At 45.9% G+C, this 18,237-nt stretch overlaps 1 protein-coding gene across 9 annotated transcripts in view; it reads left to right on the forward strand.

Moving 5' to 3' along the window:
- The window catches only part of LOC26535504 (phenoloxidase-activating factor 2), a 44,946-nt gene that overhangs the window by 5,422 nt on the left and 21,287 nt on the right, over window positions 1-18,237 (forward strand). For 3 of the 9 annotated variants that reach the window (XM_039375227.1, XM_039375228.1, XM_039375230.1), the window contains exon 2: window positions 4,569-8,676. The exons of 1 other annotated variant lie outside the window; for it this stretch is intronic. In XM_039375227.1, coding sequence (XP_039231161.1) covers window positions 6,684-7,967 — 1,284 coding nt within the window. In that variant the 5' untranslated portion in view covers window positions 4,569-6,683 and the 3' untranslated portion in view covers window positions 7,968-8,676. Of the gene's footprint in view, window positions 1-1,584; window positions 8,677-11,083; window positions 12,126-15,060; window positions 15,208-15,271; window positions 15,484-18,237 lie in introns of those variants that run through there. 5 more of the 9 variants (XM_039375226.2, XM_039375224.2, XM_039375225.1 and 2 more) reach the window with 5 other exon arrangements.

Consider the following 18,237-nt stretch of genomic DNA (forward strand, 5'->3'; position numbering starts at 1 on the left):
GTTACTCGATTCGGCTTCTTGAGCTAATGCCAATGCCGAATACAAGTCCTGTGGTTGTGTCGGAAAAACGGCTATTCTCATTGATTTCTTTAGGCCAGATACGAACGCATGTAAAGCGTCAATTCTGTGTTGTTGAGGACGGCTGCTGTGGCCGCGTCATGTGTCATAACTTTTTTATTTGTTAGAAGATTATTATCGCACGGAAATTGAACACAGTGTTAAATGAGGCTATCACGGCTGCCGCTGGGCCTCTAACTTTATTTTTTTAGAATTCCGACAGCTTGGTAGTGTCGGCTGCTGCCTTCGTAAGGTTCAAATATTTTGTATGCCGCAGTTGCGGCTTGTCTCCAGGAGACGTAATTTTTTCGTTTCCCGTCGAATTCCTGGACGGATTTTATCATGTCGAGAGGTTCGTTGCACTCGCTTCCTGGTCTAATTTCAATTTCGCGATATATCTGGACTTTTGGAGTTTTGCCTTTAAGCAAATTTAACTCCCTCGCAATTGCGGCTAATTTTTCTTCGAATATCTCTCCCTGCCTTTGGAGCGCACCTGCTATGGCGGCCTCCATATTTGCAATCTGCTCTGCTTGCATTCCTAACACTTGCTGCCTTCCTGAATTCTTATCGTCGGGAATGCTGTCCCGAATGTGTGCAGCCCTATTGGCTTGTTTTTGTACTTTTGTTTCTAAAAGTTTCTTATACTCTTCTAACATTTCCTCGTCTGACGAGGCGTTGTCATTCCCTCTATACATGAAAAAAGATCGTTGGGTATATTTCTTTTCAGTGGGTCTTAGTGAATAAAAATATTCACATCTATTTTTTTTAAATTTGATTTTAAATATCGGCAGAATTTATTTATTAGCTATTTTCTATTGGCGAAAGACTTTAGACAAAAGGCCTACTCACAAGTAGCTGCTGCTTTTTTCTGGTGTGAGAAGTACGCGATCGGCAGTTCTTTCACTGCGCGTACAAGCCACCGGATATGGTAGCCAGCAATTCGGCAGTTTTTCTCCGTGAGAACCGCCTGTGCTAACTTATATATTCAGGATCAATAGCCGAGTCGATCTGGCCTTGTCCGTTTGTCCGTATGAACGCCGAGTTCTCAGGAACTATAAAAGCTAGAAAGAGATTAAGCATGCCCACTCCAGAGACTTAGACGCAGGGCAAGTTTGTCGATTTATCTTTCCACTCTAACGCCCACAAACCGCCCAAAACTGTCACCCCCACACTTTTGAATAATGTTTTAATAATTTTTCATTTTTTTATTAGTATTGTAAATTGTCCGCTCTCTCTTGTTTTTGAATTAGTATTAGTAAAAAAGATATTTTATTGTAAACCTTCTCCAGGCAATGCACTTCATTGAAAAAAATTAAATGTTTAACGTTAAATATTTGTATAAATAAATATAATTATTCAGCGGCGAATATCAGCCTTCTTTTCGATCCACAAAGAGCGACGTTTGTAGTCGTAAATAGCCAACCACTTTTGTTAACGTGTACACCGTTTCCCGGTGGTGAATTTAATACTCTCCGCTAAACCAATTGTCTTATTTTTTCTGACTTATTTTTCGATATGTTAAAAAAGGTGAAAGGCTTACCCAGATCTCCCTATCGGAATACGCTGGCAAGCTGGTGCCTGAACATCGAATGGCTCTTTGTCGTCCAAGTCCTTATCCAGGACACGGGAAGAAGCCCATGGATCGAAATGGCCTGGCTCGCAATTTACATTGAGGTAGTTAGCGACCTAACTACCAAAGCCTTCATCGCAGCTTTTCATCGATTTTTTGCTCGCCGATCGAAACCCACGGTTCTTTACTCAGACAACGGGACATTATTAATCAGGCCAAGAACGAGGAAACAGAAAATTGCTTCGCCAATGAAAGCCTCGCTTGGCACTTGGGTCCGCCGGGAAGCCGGAGTACACTTAATAAAACTGCACATGCGACGTATACGCGTCACGGGGCTCCAGTAAAGGAAGCTGAGACTGGGTCTGGGACGGAGGTTAGGCGGTTGCCTATTCGATGGACCATCCGAGCTTCGAGGCGTTGACCCAGAGCAGAGGAAATTTCGGGAAGGCAGAATGAAATCTAAAGAGGGCGGGGAGACGATCGCCTGGAAACGATCAAGGCCATACAGTCAGACTAGTTGGTAGGCCACAAGGAGTATTAGGACGCCTGGTTGACCGTTAAGCGGGGCTCGAGTACCAAGAGCGACGTAAAGAGGCATCTCTCCAATGGTCCCGGGCATCCCTTCAAGGGCGAGACAGGGGCGGCAAGCTGCCTAGAGAATGTGTTAAAAAAGGGGAAATGGAGAACATTTAAAGGAAAAACGTACCTGCCATTTCTTAAGGAAAGGGGCGCCTCTATTGCAAGGCGGTTGATTGAACGATAGTAGATTGATTTTAAAGAAAAGAAAAGATCGGCGGTGAAAGGAGAAATGTATTCGCAGAGATAAAACGGGAGGCGCGAAGTTTAAAAATAAATGTAAACGAAACAATAAGAGAGAAATTAAAGAAAGTACACTGTGGAACTCAGAAAGAAGATGGAAACGTCTATGGAATTCTGGGAAGGTTCATCCGTTCTAAAAGACTCGACAAAGATGCCAGCCGGAGAGTAAGAGTCGAATAGAAAGGCATTTTTCGCAGAGTTTTAAATAAAGGAGAGAAGACTTATTGGTCTGTATAAAGATGGAACACCTAGCGGGATTTGGAATCAATATATTGCTTGATTTTTTTCATCGTCGTAAAAAGTAAACAAATTTGGTGATGGCCTTGAATAGTTGGGAGATGTAGTGAACTATACAAAGTAACAGCCTAATGATAATTTTTTGACGTTTAAGTCTACGTTTGCTGCATACCGGGTGTAATCACACAGCAAAGTACAGAGACTGCCGAAACAAAAACTTAAGCTTAGATGCAAAATTTGCAGCAGAGCATGATGGACCGTATTGCAGCCCGTGATGCATGATCAAATTCTTTTGATACAAATGCTTGTATCTCACCGATCCAAATAAATTATGGCATCCTTACTCATAGATACGTGGTACGCCGATGGCGTTTCTCATCGTAAACTTGAGCTGGCTCAATTCCTATACGAGAAGCACATCGACGAAATGCGGTCTTACTAACAAATACAATTTTTATATAAGAGACTATTACATAGAACAAGAGAATGATTAGATAACAGTAATAACAGACACTCAACTCTCATCAAACAACGAGGAATATTTTTCGTAACTGCGAAGTCGTTCAAGTCAGGACCATTTCCTATCTGGGGATCGCCCCTCGTAAACTCATAAGGAAAGCACCTATACAACACTAAAATAAAAGCCGCCAACTAACTTGACCATGTTTCTCCTAGAAGTCTAACATACTGGCTAACAGACTTAACAACAGAAATAAGAACCGCATTCAAGAACCAACAATACTGCACAGCATTTTTTGTGGACGTATCCAAAGCATTCGACAGAGTTTAACTAGACAAAATTATGCACAAGATCAAGCGAAAACTACCCAAATACACGCACAATCTACTCAAGTCATACCAACAAGCGGAAGTGTGATAAAAGTAAATGACCAAAATAGCAAGCACGTCACCTTTACTTCTGACAAGAAGGATTGCCCATCACTTTCGGATACCGAAAGCATAAGAGGTAACAGACCTGGGAGTACACCTCTACAGACGTCTTACTTGGCGCACGCACATTGAAGCCAAAAACACAACATAAAACTCAAAGCCAACACCCTGCCCAGGCTGATCAACCCACACTCCCCGCTAAGCCTGGACCGCAAAGTTTCCTTTTACAACTCTGTACTGAAACCATTTTGGACCTATGGCTCTCAGCTATGGGGAAATGCCTGTGTTCATGCCGAACAGCTGAGTCCGTTATCCCGCCAGCAGAGCATCGCTGTTGGCGGAATGTTTCGGAAGTGGGACACGAAGCCGTTATTTTATGTGAAGAAATTACTTGAAAATAAAACCCCAAACGAGAAGGACGAACTCCAACACCTTTTGTTTCATTAAACTCTGGGAATATTTGCGACACCTGCTTTTCCGGCCCCCGACGTCTCTACATTTTGGTCCTTCGATCCGGATCATCCAGCGCTTTGCCGAGATAAGTACGGTGCCAAAATCCCCACCATATATGTATATACATACGCATATATATTGCTGCGATCAAAATCCGCTCACTATCAACTAGTGGCCACCTGCGCAATAATATATGTTCGTGTGTATATTCTGTATGCATCCTTTCCCTTTTATGTTATCAACCAATCATCAACTTTCCAATAAAAACACCAAATAAAAAATAAAATTCGCCACCCAAACTTTCACATACACAAAAACATACAGACATTCCATGTATGTTGGCCGATCGATGTACATACATATGTCCATTGCATCTGCATACATTGCGTACATGGCACATACGCAATGTCGTACATCTGCATGGTCATAGGGTGTTTCATTAATTGCCAAAACATTCAAGCCATTCAAACAGACATTAATATCATCCAACATATGTACATACATATATTAATGTTATTGTTTATTTTCACATACACGAAAGCTTCCACACACACGACAAGCACAGACGATTTGTTGGACCGGCAGATAAGAACCGGCTGCAGCCAACACTAGCGACGAACACATCCACGAACACAACCTCCAGCGCAGTGAGAAAAAAAAGAATAACAAAAAAACAAATTTTAAAAACAACCATCGGCGCTAACATTTACATATTGCATATATATATGTGTGTACCAGCATATGTACGTATGTGTCAAGGTAGCCACTCTAGGGCCTATTCCAATAAGGGACCGTTCACACTGACACTACTTTTTTCTAGTTTCCCATAGAAAGTGTCAATGTGTGTTTATTTTTGTTTCTTTAATACTTTTTTTTAACTCCGTTCTTGATTTATTCGCATATCCGATTCGCATATATCGTCTCGAAAAATTGGCCGAACATCCACGCCGTCCCACATCAACAATTATAGTCCAGCGTGATCCAGCGCCCTCATATCTGTTTTTTTTCTCAATCGATAGCAACATCTATTCCGATTATTGTGTATTCCGCGCTTAATCCAGCGACCCCAGGTTTTATATAAAACGATAACATAATTTGTAACGATAACCATTTGTTTTTCAAGCGCAATCCGGCGCCCCCTTACCTTTGTCTAAATCGATTAATTCCGATTATTCATTTTTCTTTTGATTTTGTCTCTCGCTCAATACAGCGACCCCGGTGTTTTTTTTTGTTCCGATTGTCACATCTTTTTTCACGCGTTGTCCTGCGCCCCCACACCCTGTCTAAATTGATGCGATTATTTGGTTCTTAAATTACTTTTGTGCGCTTTATCGAGCGACCCAGTATAACTCCAAATCAACAATCCTTAGCTTTCGATTATTTTGGGTGTCCGCTTTATCTAGCGACTCCAGTTATTTGTTTCCAAATACGGAACATTCCGATCGATCCAACTGGTCGCACGCTTAATCCAGCGTCCCAATATATAAGTTATTTCGATCTTGGTTGCACGCTTTATCCAGCGTCCCAATATATAAGTTGTTTCGAGCTTGGTTGCACGCTTTATCCAGCGTCCCCGTATTTGTCCAAGTGGACAGACTGTTTCGCCCCCACACGGTTTTCGGCTCCTCCGAGAGCTTAATATGCCAATTGGCCACGGTGAGGAGGTAAAAACCCGTTTGACTGTTTCCAAAACGTCTCAACGAGTTAGAGCCAAGAGCGAGGCCCATCGACAACTCCACGAAAATCCACGAGCACGTCGCTCCAAGTTCCACGGTCATCACCGAACACGAAACCGAATTCAGACTTCTCACCCCAAATTACTAGAGCAACCGCAAAAATGGCGCAAGCTGAGGCAGACAGGGCCTTGATGAAATTCGTGACCATAACCGATAGAGTATGTCAGTTCGAGGCCAGAGTCAACACCCCAGCAGTCACAAGTCCGTCGATCCACACAAGTACGGTGCGACTCGAGCAGATCAGGGCCCTATGGGACAAGGTGGAGAAGGAATACGAGGCGTGCTCCGAAGCTCTGTCCGGTCTGGGATCCACAGACACAATAACAGTCATGCAGTCCAAGTATGACTACTGTTATGCCGTTTACGAGCGGTGCGCAGCGAGCCTCAACGAGATCATTGAAGAAGGTTCACGCTCGCAACAGGCCGTTCAGGCCTCCATTCCGGCGCCTCCTCAGGGAGGGTGTCGCTTACCCCCAGTCGAGTGCGACAGTTTCAGTGGGGACTATGTTCACTGGCCCACGTTTCGGGATCTTTTCTCAGCCATCTACATACACAACCCTCGGCTTTCAGAAGTTGAAAAGTTGTTCCATCTCAATGCTAAAACTAGTGGTGAGGCTAAATCCATTGTGGCCTTATCACCCTTAACCAATGATGGATTCGAATCAGCCTGGAGAAACTTGCAGAATCGTTTCTAACACAAGAGGCTACTGGTCAACAGTCAGCTTAAGATTTTGTTTAATTTACCTTCTGTTGGCCTTGAATGCGGCAATTCCTTGAAACAGTTAGAGAGCACAATTCAAGGTTGTTTAACAGCTTTGAAAATAGCAAAAATCGACACCTCTAACTGGGATTGCCTGCTCGTTTTTCTGTGTTCTGCCAAGTTGCCAAAGCTAACGCTGTCTCTATGGGAACAATCCCTTATGAGTAAGACAGATATTCCACTGTGGGCTGAATTCCAGGCTTTCTTACAAGATCGTCATCGAACGCTCGAGGCGATCGAAGATTTTAAGCCAAACGCTCAATCCAGAGCACTGCGGACTGACAATAGCCCGCGGGCGATCCAGACCTTTGAGAATAGAGTGACGGTAACTCCACAATCCTGTAAACTTTGTTCGCAAGAGAACCATCCTATCCGAGTATGTCCGTTATTCTTACGAATGCCAGTCGGAGAGCGGGAGAAATATATAAAACAGCAGAAGTTGTGCTTAAACTGTTTTGCTAGAACGCATCTGCTTAGGGATTGCACTAGCACGCATAATTGCAATACTTGTAAAGGGCGCCACAACACTCTCCTGCACCGAAGCGGCACTCCACCAGTCCAGTCAGCGGTCAATCCTGACCACCAGGCCCACGTATCCACATTTAACCACCAGCAAGATATACAGTCCACTCCATTAACGAATCAACCGAATGTGCAAACGTTTCTGGCTGTAAACACTCAAGGGGTCCTCCTGAGTACAGCTTTAATAGAGATTTGCCATTTAGGCATCAAATACTCAGCACGGGCACTTATTGACTCGGGTTCTGAGGTAACCTTTATTTCAGAACGCTTGTTCAACTTGATTAAGTTGCCTTATGAATCCATCCATGCTCAAGTTTCAGGGCTCAACCTCACTGTTGCGGCTCAGCCCCCTAAGCGCTGTCAACTCAGCATAGGTTCTCCGGTCAAGCCCCACATCCAAATTAAGTCTTCTGCATATGTACTACCACAACTGGCCGGGAGTCTCCCATCCTTTACTTTACCTGAGGACTCTTTAAAGCATCTGCCGCCTTTGCAACTAGCAGACCCAAATTTCTACCGGAGTTCGCAGATCGACGTTCTGATCGGTGCCGATATCCTGCCATCGATCATTCTCAGCGGCTCCCATCCCAATATCTGTGGCACGCTTCTTGGCCAGGAGACCATATTCGGATGGATCCTTTGCGGTCCGATCGCAACGAATCCCACAAGCAGAATATGCTCATTTTCGTCCCGACTAGCTGTCACCGAGTCCAGACTGGACAACATTCTCACAAAATTTTGGGAGGTGGAGGATGTTCCAGTGAAGCGGGTTAGGGAATCCACCTCGATTTGCGAGGAAAACTTTGTCCAATCTACCAAAAGGAACGAGGATGGGAGGTATGTGGTTTCGTTGCCCTTTAAAGAGCCTAACAATATCAACCTTGGGCACTCCAGGTCGATCGCACTGGCTCAGTTCCTCTGAAACGAGATTCGACTGAATAAAGACGTTGCGTCAAAAAAGCAGTACGACTCAGTCATTCAAGAGTATTTAAATTTAGGTCATATGCACCAAGTCTCTCCGGACGACTCTAATAATTTTTATTTGCCCCATCATGCTGTCTTTAAACCAGACAGCACCACAACGAAGGTTCGCGTTGTGTTTAATGCTTCCAATCCTTCATCAAACGGGAACAGCCTCAATGATATAACTGCCCGTACTGCAGTCCGATCTTACTATCCAGATTCTAAAATGGCGTTTCTTCAAGTATGTGTTCAATGCGGACATCACAAAATTGTACAGGCAAATTCGGGTAAATTCAACCCATACGCGCTTTCAGAGAATCCTCTTTCGCAATAAGGATGGAGAGCTCTGTGACTATGAACTCGATACAGTCACCTTCGGCGTAAACTGTGCGCCTTTCCTAGCCATCCGCGTACTACAACAGTTGGCTCAGGATATCCGAGGCCAATATCCTTTGGCAAGTGACATCATCTCGAACTTCATGTACGTTGACGATGTGCTCGCAGGCACTCACACTAAGCAGTCGGCAGTTTTAGCCATCGAGGAGCTTCGGCTGGCTCTTGAGAGTGCTGGTTTTCCATTACGGAAGTGGACCTCGAACGAAAGAAAACTCCTACAAGAGGTTCCAAAGGAGCACTTGATTAGTGCAGACTTTCTGGAGCTTGAAGAGGCTAGTACGGCAAAAACTCTTGGGATCCGTTGGCAAGCTACATCCGATAGTTTCTTTTTTATTCCAATGGTGATCCACCTCCAAACTGCTTACACAAAACGAAAGGTTTTATCTCAGATAGCCTAACTGTTCGACCCAGCAGGATGGCTATCACCTTTCGTAGTCCGAGCCAAGATTTTTATGCAGAAAATTTGGCTACGGGAGCTGGGCTGGGATCAGCCACTCCCCAGGGATCTCGCGACCCAGTGGCGGGAGTTCCTAGAAGGGTACGTTTCCATCCAGCTGCGAAACTTCAGTTCCATGCGTTTTGCGACGCGTCACAGGACGCCTATGGGGCTGCTATTTTCGTCCGAATCGAAACGAAGGAAGGCTGTTGTACCCATCTACTTACATCCAAAACCCGAGTCGCTCCTGTCAGATCCATCTCCATACCACGCTTGGAATTGTGCGGAGCAGTGCTGCTCACGGAGCTGGCAGCTCTAGTAATTTCTGAAATGCCTCCTCACGTTTATGAGACTTTTTACTGGACCGACTCCACGATCGTTCTTGCATGGCTGAGTAAGCCAGAGTGCACCTGGACAACATTCGTTGCCAACAGGGTCGCAAAAATCGAACAGTGTACCGACGGAAGCAAGTGGGAACATGTACGATCCGAAGACAATCCAGCTGATCTGGCAAGCCGGGGCGTCTCACCCCAAGAGCTGAAGGACAGCGCACTGTGGTGGCGTGGGCCAGCTGGTTGCACCTCAAACAGGAGCAGTGGCCGAGTGAGTTGTTGGTCCATCCGGAGACTGAGCTTGAGCAGCGCCCCGTCAAATGTCACACGGTCGCAGTGCCCTCAGCAGTTGAAATCCTAGAGAGGTTCTCAGCTTTTGACCGAGCTCTGCGAGTTCTTGCTTATGTGTTTCGTTTTGTGAAAAGTTGCCGGAGGGAAGGTGTAGCCTCATCGGCAGAACTCACTGCGGCGGAGTTGTCGGAGGTGCAGGAGCGGCTAATTGTGCTCACTCAGAAGAATGAGTTTCCCGCCGAATATAAGGTTTTGAGCAACAAGCAACCAGTTCCACCCGCAAGCGCAATTTCGAACCTAAACGCCTTTCTTGACGGGAATGGGGTTTTGAGAGCAAGCGGCAGGTTACAAGCATCTGAAATGCATAGTTATGATGAAAAACATCCGATCATCCTTCCTGCACGGTGTAGGTTCGCCGAACTTCAAGTCTTGTTTGTCCATCGCATATCCTTGCATGGGGGGAATCAATTAATGATCCGACTGATCCGTTCCAAATTCTGGATTCCCAAGCTTAAAATGTTGGTGAAACGAACAATACATTCGTGCCGAGTGTGTGTTATTCACAAGAAGAGACTGCAGACGCAGTTGATGGGGAATTTGCCCCGTGCGAGGTCCACGTTTTCCAGACCGTTCACCCATACGGGAGTGGACTTCGCAGGACCATTTGACGTCAAGAGTTATGTCGGTCGAGCCTGCAAAATCACAAAGGGGTACGTGTACGTTTTTGTGTGTTTTACTACCCGGGCTATCCACCTCGAAGCGACCTCGGACTTGACTACAGAGAAGTTCCTGGCCGCATTCTCCCGTTTTTTCGCTCCGTCCTTATCAAAGGATTTCATTGAAGCTACCAGAACATCGGTTTTATCGCAGCACAGTCTTCAGAATGTGTCCTGGCATTTCAACCCTCCTGGCGCACCTCATATGGGAGGGCTTTGGGAGGCAGGTGTGAAGAGCTTCAAGTCGCATTTTTACAAGTACACAGCCGCTGGGAAATACACGTTCGAGGAACTGACTACCCTCCTGGCGAAGATTGAGGCCTGTTTGAACTCCAGGCCCATCACGCCAATGTCCCAACGCGAGATCTCCAGACTGGAGACATGGTGGTGATCAAAGAGGAGAACTTGCCATCCAACGAGTGGCGACTTGGGCGTATCCAAGTGGTCTGTCCCGGCGTGGACGGCAAGGTCAGAGTGGCAGAGGAACTGACTACCCTCCTGGCGAAGATTGAGGCCTGTTTGAACTCCAGGCCCATCTCGCCAATGTCCGATGATCCCACGGACCTTATCGCTCTGAGCCCTGGGCATTTTCTAATCGGTGGACCATTACTTGCGGTAGCAGAACCTGAGGTTAAAGAGGCCCCCAAGTGGTCTGTCCCGGCGTGGACGGCAAGGTCAGAGTGGCAAACGCTCTCACAGCACGGGGGGTCGTCCGAAGACCAGTGGCAAAAATGATCCGCCTTCCAATGGACAGCCCGAATGAGTCGAAAGACTCCTCCATACTTTAAGTATTTGAAAACCTGCTACTGACGAGTCCTAAGTTGTGTCGTCCTACGTCGTCCATGTGTCATGATCATCCGCATCTATCTCATCTAATTTTTTATTTTGCCCATTTCTTATGTAGCCGCATATACAATGGCTCCAGCGATCCGCCACGATGTATACCGCTGTCGAGTGTGCAGGGGGGTTCATCCATTGAGGAGCTGCCAGAGATTCCTGCAACTGCCGGCTGTGAAGCGGCTCCGGGCAGTCTTGATTAACAAGTACTGCGCTAACTGTCTGGCCCACGAGCATTCGGGCCGGTCGTGTCGCAGCAAAGCGAGGTGCCGCATCTGCCGAGAGGCCCACCACACTCTGCTGCACATCCACGGTGAACAGCCAGGCTCTTCGAGGCCTCAACGGAAGCGTGAGCCACAAGCAGCGCCTCAGCCTCAACGGCGTCAGGAGGTGGGTTCGACCGGGTCACGACGCTCAGCCTCGCCGATGGATAGTTCCCCGCCCCGCAGCTCATTGTCAACGCCGACGGGCGCGCCTAGCTTGGTGCGGACGAGCGTCAGCATCCTTCCGACCGCTGCCGTGCTCATTGGGTCCGAGCAGAAGAGATTCGATGTGCGAGTCTTGGTGGATCCGTGCTGCCCCGTGAGTCGCATCCACGTCTGGCTGGTGAAGGCCCTCAACTTGGCCGTCACGGGCGTGGGCAACGAACGGCTGTGCACCACCGAGATTCGCTCAAAAACGTCCCGGATGAGCAAACAGCTGCTGATGCTGGTGGACGAGCAGATGCAGAGCCGGACGCCGGCACAGCCCCTGGATCCGAAGGTGCAGGACATGTTCCACAACATGACGCTAGCGGATGACCGGTGGATCCACCCAGCGCTTGTCTCGGCTGTCCTTGGAGCAGACGTTTACGCCGACCTGATGCTGCCGGGTATCATCGCGAGCCAGGACGGCCTGCCCATGGCACAAAATTCCAAGCTGGGATGGATTCTTTCGGGACGCTGTTCTCTGTCCTAAATTTGCAAGTATTCCTCTTGCAAGGGGGGGAGAATGTTCATGCCGAACAGCTGAGTCCGGTATCCCGCCAGCAGAGCATCGCTGTTGGCGGAATGTTTCGGAAGTGGAAATTACTTGAAAATAAAACCCCAAACGAGAAGGACGAACTCCAACACCTTTTGTTTCATTAAACTCTGGGAATATTTGCGACACCAGCTTTTCCGCCTCCCGACGTCTCTACAGCCTGCAATAGCAGTATGGACATCGTCCAACGAACTCAATCAAAGATCCTAAGAACTATCACCGGGGGCAGCAGCGTGGTGTGTCCGAAACGAAAACATTCAAAAAGACTTGAAATGCCAGTCAAAAATGCAATAGCCGAAACCAAGAGGAAATACTACATCGCACCCCAACCTAGCAAAAAGTCAGACGCATCTCAGCAGTCAATCCCGTTTTCGAAGCAAAGACGTGCGCACAAACTTTTTAAAGTCTATTATCGTCAAAACACATTACTCATAGTTAGATCTACAATGATTCAGGATAAGGGGTACGTAGTTTCTAGTGTATCTGCTTGGAACAGAGAATATTGGCCAAGTCGGGACTATCAACTTCACCAAGCATTATTCTACGGTTATCTAGGGAGGGTTAATTAATTAACATCTACAGTCTACTGGAATATGCAGGTAATGTAAGTTATAACTATGTATTTTTGATTCCAAACAGGTTATCCATGCTCAAGAATCGGACGGACGAGAGAATTGAATAAGGTTTTGGTCATGTAAGGATCATAAAATTACATTGACTACCTTTTTATAAAACCTAGCACACTTGGCCATATTGACTATAGACGCAATACGGTCTGAAAATTTTAGTTTAGGGTCCAGAAGAACACCAAGATCATAAACCCGTGTTATTCTGTACTAAGAGCACCCATTTAGAGTGTAAGTCGCATGTCTTGGGTTAATACGACAAAAGGTCATAAATTTACACCTCGAGCCATTTAAGTCTAGTACGGCACCATATTTGAAAGCTATCTAAATCGGATTGTAAGTCCAAATGACATGAAATGTGCTTAAGCTGGAGACATAACACTACATCGTCTGCGAACATGAGTACACGCGAATGATTTAATACTAAGGGAAGGTCGTTAATAAATAAAGTAAACGGAGCAAGGTGGCCCCCTGAGGGACCCGGATGTTACTCGGAGAATACAAGAAAGAGAATTTTTTAAAAGTCCCGTTGCGTTCTGCCATTCAGATATCTTAAAATCCAATTTAGAAGATCAACAGGGAAACCTAATATATCAACTTTCCTTACTAGAAGAGAATGATTAACAGAGTCAAATGCTTTTCTAAAGTAAGCCCAGATGACATTTGTTTGAAGATTGTTTTTGAAGCCCTATTTTGTTCAGGAAACATCATTTCTGATTTAAGGGCGCTTACAAATCTTACTTTGTTATTGCTGGGTATAGACCATGCTGTGGGCCTTGTAAATTGGGCAGACTGTGTAGTTTGCTGAGTGATAGGATAGGAAAGAAGTGTACAATACGACTACGTGTGGCCATAGTCTTAGAAGTTCATAAATTATACAGGAGCTTTACGTTTTTGCGACTCTTCTGCTGTAATCCTATGATGGGGAAGAAGCTGGAGATTATTAATTGGGTGCATATAGTCTGTTTTGAGAGGTTTATTTTTTGCTTCGGTCGCCTGGTTTTGGTTTTAGTTTTATAACGATATCTTGTCGGGCTTAATACTCTTCCTTTATACTTGTAAACCCTTGCTGCTTTGAAGTTGGTAGGTATAGACGAAATATTTTGTTTTCGGCAAGGTTCTTTGTAACCTTTCTGGAGTTATCTTCCGTTTTTAATTTTAGTAAGGCTTTTCTTTTCAATGAGGCCAATCAGTGTATTTACCAGACCGGTTGGGCTTTTCATACGGATGTATATTGGAGGCCTAATATTTTTTATTTCATTTACAACAGGTCTCAGTGGCGAGTCCTCTCGTGTAGTTCTCGACTTATTTTCTAAATTAGAATTATACGAGTTAAGTTTTCTCTTTATTGTTTTTGTAGCGGTACATTCCAGTCTGCAGTCGGAGCGGTGACCATCCGTAGGACAGGCCCATAACCTGTTCACCCTACTACTAAATTTAAGCAGAAGTTAAGTTTAAAATAAATAGTCAGGAGTCAGGATCTCCCAAAAAACCTACCCAAACGGCAGTGACGACTGAGTCTGGCCGTATAAACTTCAAGGTAGCAAAGTTGGCGAGTGAGCCCACCTGTCTGGCCAACACCGCAGGATCGGGTTCGGGTGAACCCCGCCTCAAATCTGAGGCTACTGAGTGCAAGCCCTCCAAAGCCGTCGCCAATGGAACATCTCCAGGCCCTAGTGCCATGATGCCCCCTTCAGGCGCAGCCATGGACGGCAAGCACCCAGTGGCAACCGGTAAAGACAAACATACCTACGCAGAGAAACGATCTGCAGCTCAAATCCTACGCAGCCAGGAGAGATCAAAAACGGCTCCTTCGGCTGAGTGGATGAAGAAGGTGGAATGGGCTAAATCCGTTTTGCCCAAGTTCGGCAAGGAAGCCACTAAACCTCCGACCCCTCGGCAAAGCGACAGAAACGACCCGAGTGGCAGAATTCCACGTAATAAGTGGAAGTGGGTAGAGGCAGCCCTAGCCATAAAATGCTTTGAGATTCTGGCCAAGGAACCTGGCCCCCCTCCAGTCTGCAAAGACGTGGGATGGTTCCAAGGCGGCGTCAAGGTAATCGCCTGTGACGATGAACGCTCTGCGGAGCTATACAAAGCCGCAGTAGAAGAGTTGGGGGAGGTGTATGAGGGCGCTGGAGTTGTTGCGCTGAGCTGGTCGGACGTTCCTTGCCGACCCCGGGCAAGGATCTGGATAAGTGATCGAGGAGATCGCCTCCGAGATCGAGGCATCGGAAACCGAGGACGGCTACTCGACCGATGCCTTAATCCTCCGCAGCCTTGCGAACATGGGTCAATTGAAAGACCTGGACACATCGGACGAGGAGGGAGCCGATAAAACCGTGGTGGAGAGGCCCACAGCAGATGTCCGTGAGGCTTCTGCAGATAAACCTCCACCACAGTAAGGCAGCTTCCGCTGCTCTTCAACTCCATCAGGCTGAAGATGGAGTCGACATAGTCCTAATCCAGGAACCAGGGATAGTGGGAGGAAAGGTTTCAGGATTAGGGACTAAGGAATATAAGCTTCTAACAGCTCCCAGCGAAGGTAAATTAAGAGCCTGCATTGTAGCCAAAAAGCACCTTAGCATTTTTCTGCTCCATAATTACAGCGATGCAGACAACGCGGCAGCCACCGTGGAGAGTCAGCCATCTCCGTTCCGAGTGCTGTCATCATACATGGCCTACGAAAGGCAAGAACCGCCAGATGAACTGGTTAGGAGACTGGTAGAAGGCAGCGAAAAGCAAAACATAGGCCTACTAATAGGCTGTGATGCTAACGCCCACCATACACAATGGGAAAGTACAGACACAAACGACCGCGGTGAGTCTCTTTTTAACTTTATCATCTAGAACCAAAAAGAAGTAATAGACCTAACTCTCGTCTCTAAACCACTATTAAAGACAGTAACTCACTGGAGGGTGATAGATAAGCACTCTTTCTCGGACCACAGGTACATAGAAACGACCCTTACAATCAATCCCTCAAAACCAGCAGTTTTCAAAAAGCCAAGGAAAACAGACTGGCAAAAATACTAAAATATTTTAAGGGAAAAAATCCCAACGGATCCCCCTCCATACCCCCAAACAATCTCTAGTCTAAACGAACTAGTTTCAATCTTCACAGAAACCTGCAACTATGAACTAAAAAGGCGGGAAATATAGCCATAAACTGGCTTCTTGACATTTTTAAACGGTCCCTACTTCTTGGACACCTACCACAATCGTGGATAGAGTCCCGTATAGTCTTCATCCCCAAAGCTGGGAAACCATCACACACGACCCCCAAGGACTTCAGACCAATCAGTCTGTCATCCTTCCTACTAAAGACCCTTGAAAGAATCATCGGCATGCATCTAAGATCAACTCTCAACCCTAGTCAACCTCAACCCTGGTTCTCTTCTCTTAACATACCAGACCTATTCCCACCCATCCTCAACAATCAAAGACTTTCCTTCAGTAACAGCGCAAGATACCTGGGCGTAATACTTGACAGGAAACTAAACTGGAATTTGAACCTCAAAGACAAATATAAACAAGAGAGAACGCTATAGTCGAGTTCCCCGACTATCTGATACCCGTTACTCAGCTAGTGTAAGTGCGAAGGACAGTTTTTGGCGGTTTGTGGGCGTTAGAGTGGGCGTGGCCAAAAGTTTTTTGGCAAATAGATAGAAATTTACAAGACTAATACAAAAATGAAAAAATATCAAAACATTTTTCAAAAGTGTGGGCGTGGCAGCTTTGGGCGGTTTGTGGACGTTAGAGTGGGCGTGGCAAAAAGTTTTTTTGCAAATCGTTAGAAATTTTCAAGACCAATACAAAAATGAAAAAATATTAAAACATTTTTCAAAAGTGTGGGCGTCGCAGTTTTGGGCGGTTTGTGGGCGTTAGAGTGGGCGTGGCAGCATGATTCGACAAACTTGCGCTGCGTCTATGTCCCTGGAGTCTGTATACTTAATCTCAACTTTCTAGCTTTTGTAGTTCCTGAGATCTCGACGTTCATACGGACAGACAGACGGACAGACGGACAGACGGACGGACGGACAGACGGACAGACGGACAGACGGACATGGCCAAATCGACTCGGCTATTGATCCTGATCAAGAATATATATACTTTATATGTCGGAAACGCTTCCTTCTGCCTGTTACATACTTTTCAACGAATCTAGTATACCCTTTTACTCTACGAGTAACGGGTATAATGAAAAAATATCAAAACATTTTTCAAAAGTGTGGGAGTAGCAGCTTTGGGCGGTTTGTGGGCGTTAGAGTGGGCGTGGCAAAAAGTTTTTTGGCAAATCGATAGAAATTTACAAAACCAATACAAAAATGAAAAAATTTCAAAACATTTTTCAAAAGTGTGGGCGTAGCAGCTTTGGGCGGTTTGTGGGCGTTAGAGTGGGCGTGGCAAAAAGTTTTTTTGCAAATCGATAGAAATTTACAAGACCAATACAAAAATGAAAAAATATCAAAACATTTTTCAAAAATGTGGGCGTGGCAGTTTTGGGCGGTTTGTGGGCGTTAGAGTGGGCGTGGCAACATGAATCGACAAACTTGCGCTGCGTCTATGTCCCTGGAGTCTGTATACTTAATCTCAACTTTCTAGCTTTTGTAGTTCCTGAGATCTCGACGTTCATACGGACAGACGGACAGACAGACGGACGGACAGACGGACATGGCCAGATCGACTCGGCTACTGATCCTGATCAAGAATATATATACTTTATATGGTCGGATACGCTTCCTTCTGCCTGTTACATACTTTTCAACGAATCTAGTATACCCTTTTACTCTACGAGTAACGGGTATAAAAAGCTTCAATAGCACTTTTCACGTGCAAGAAAGCAATAGGGCTCAAATAGGGCATGACACCCTATATAGTAAACTGGATATATATGGCCATTGTCAGACCAATACTACTGTACGGCGTCGTGGTATGGTGGCCGGCTTTGAAAAAGAAATCCAGCATAAAAATGCTAGCAAAAATGCAAAGAGTTGCGGCCTTGTGCATCAGCAGTGCTTTACACACCGACTCCCCGATCATTGCAGCGTCTTCCAGGCTGAAGTGGCAGCAATAAGGGAGGCCCTAAAACACTTAAAATCACTAAAGCCGAAAGGCTCACATGTAAATATTTTCAGTGACAGCCAAGCAGCTATCAAATCGATTGGCTCAATCTCTAGTCACTCGAAAACAGTATCGAATTACCGATCTTTACACGAGATGACACAACAATTCGTAATCAGCATTATATGGGTACCCGGACTCAGGGACTTAGAAGGCAACTGCATCGCAGATGAACTAGCTCGAGAGAGCACTACCGCGCCACTCATACAAGAGATAGAGGGCATGAGTATGCCTTTAGCCACTTGTAAACTACTACTTAGGGAAAACCTAAACCGTAACAAACAGACAATAAAACACCACACACTGTCGCCTAACACGCCAAATATGGCCAAAAATAAGCTCAAAGAGAACGTCAAAACTTTTAAGATTGACCAGAGCAAACTTCAGCACTGCAATGAGAGTCATCACAGGGAATTGGTTGATAGGCACCCATGCCAGAAGACTAAATGCC

This window comes from Drosophila yakuba, chromosome 3R (genome assembly GCF_016746365.2).
Source record: "Drosophila yakuba strain Tai18E2 chromosome 3R, Prin_Dyak_Tai18E2_2.1, whole genome shotgun sequence".
Classification (NCBI taxonomy): Eukaryota; Metazoa; Arthropoda; class Insecta; order Diptera; family Drosophilidae; genus Drosophila; species Drosophila yakuba.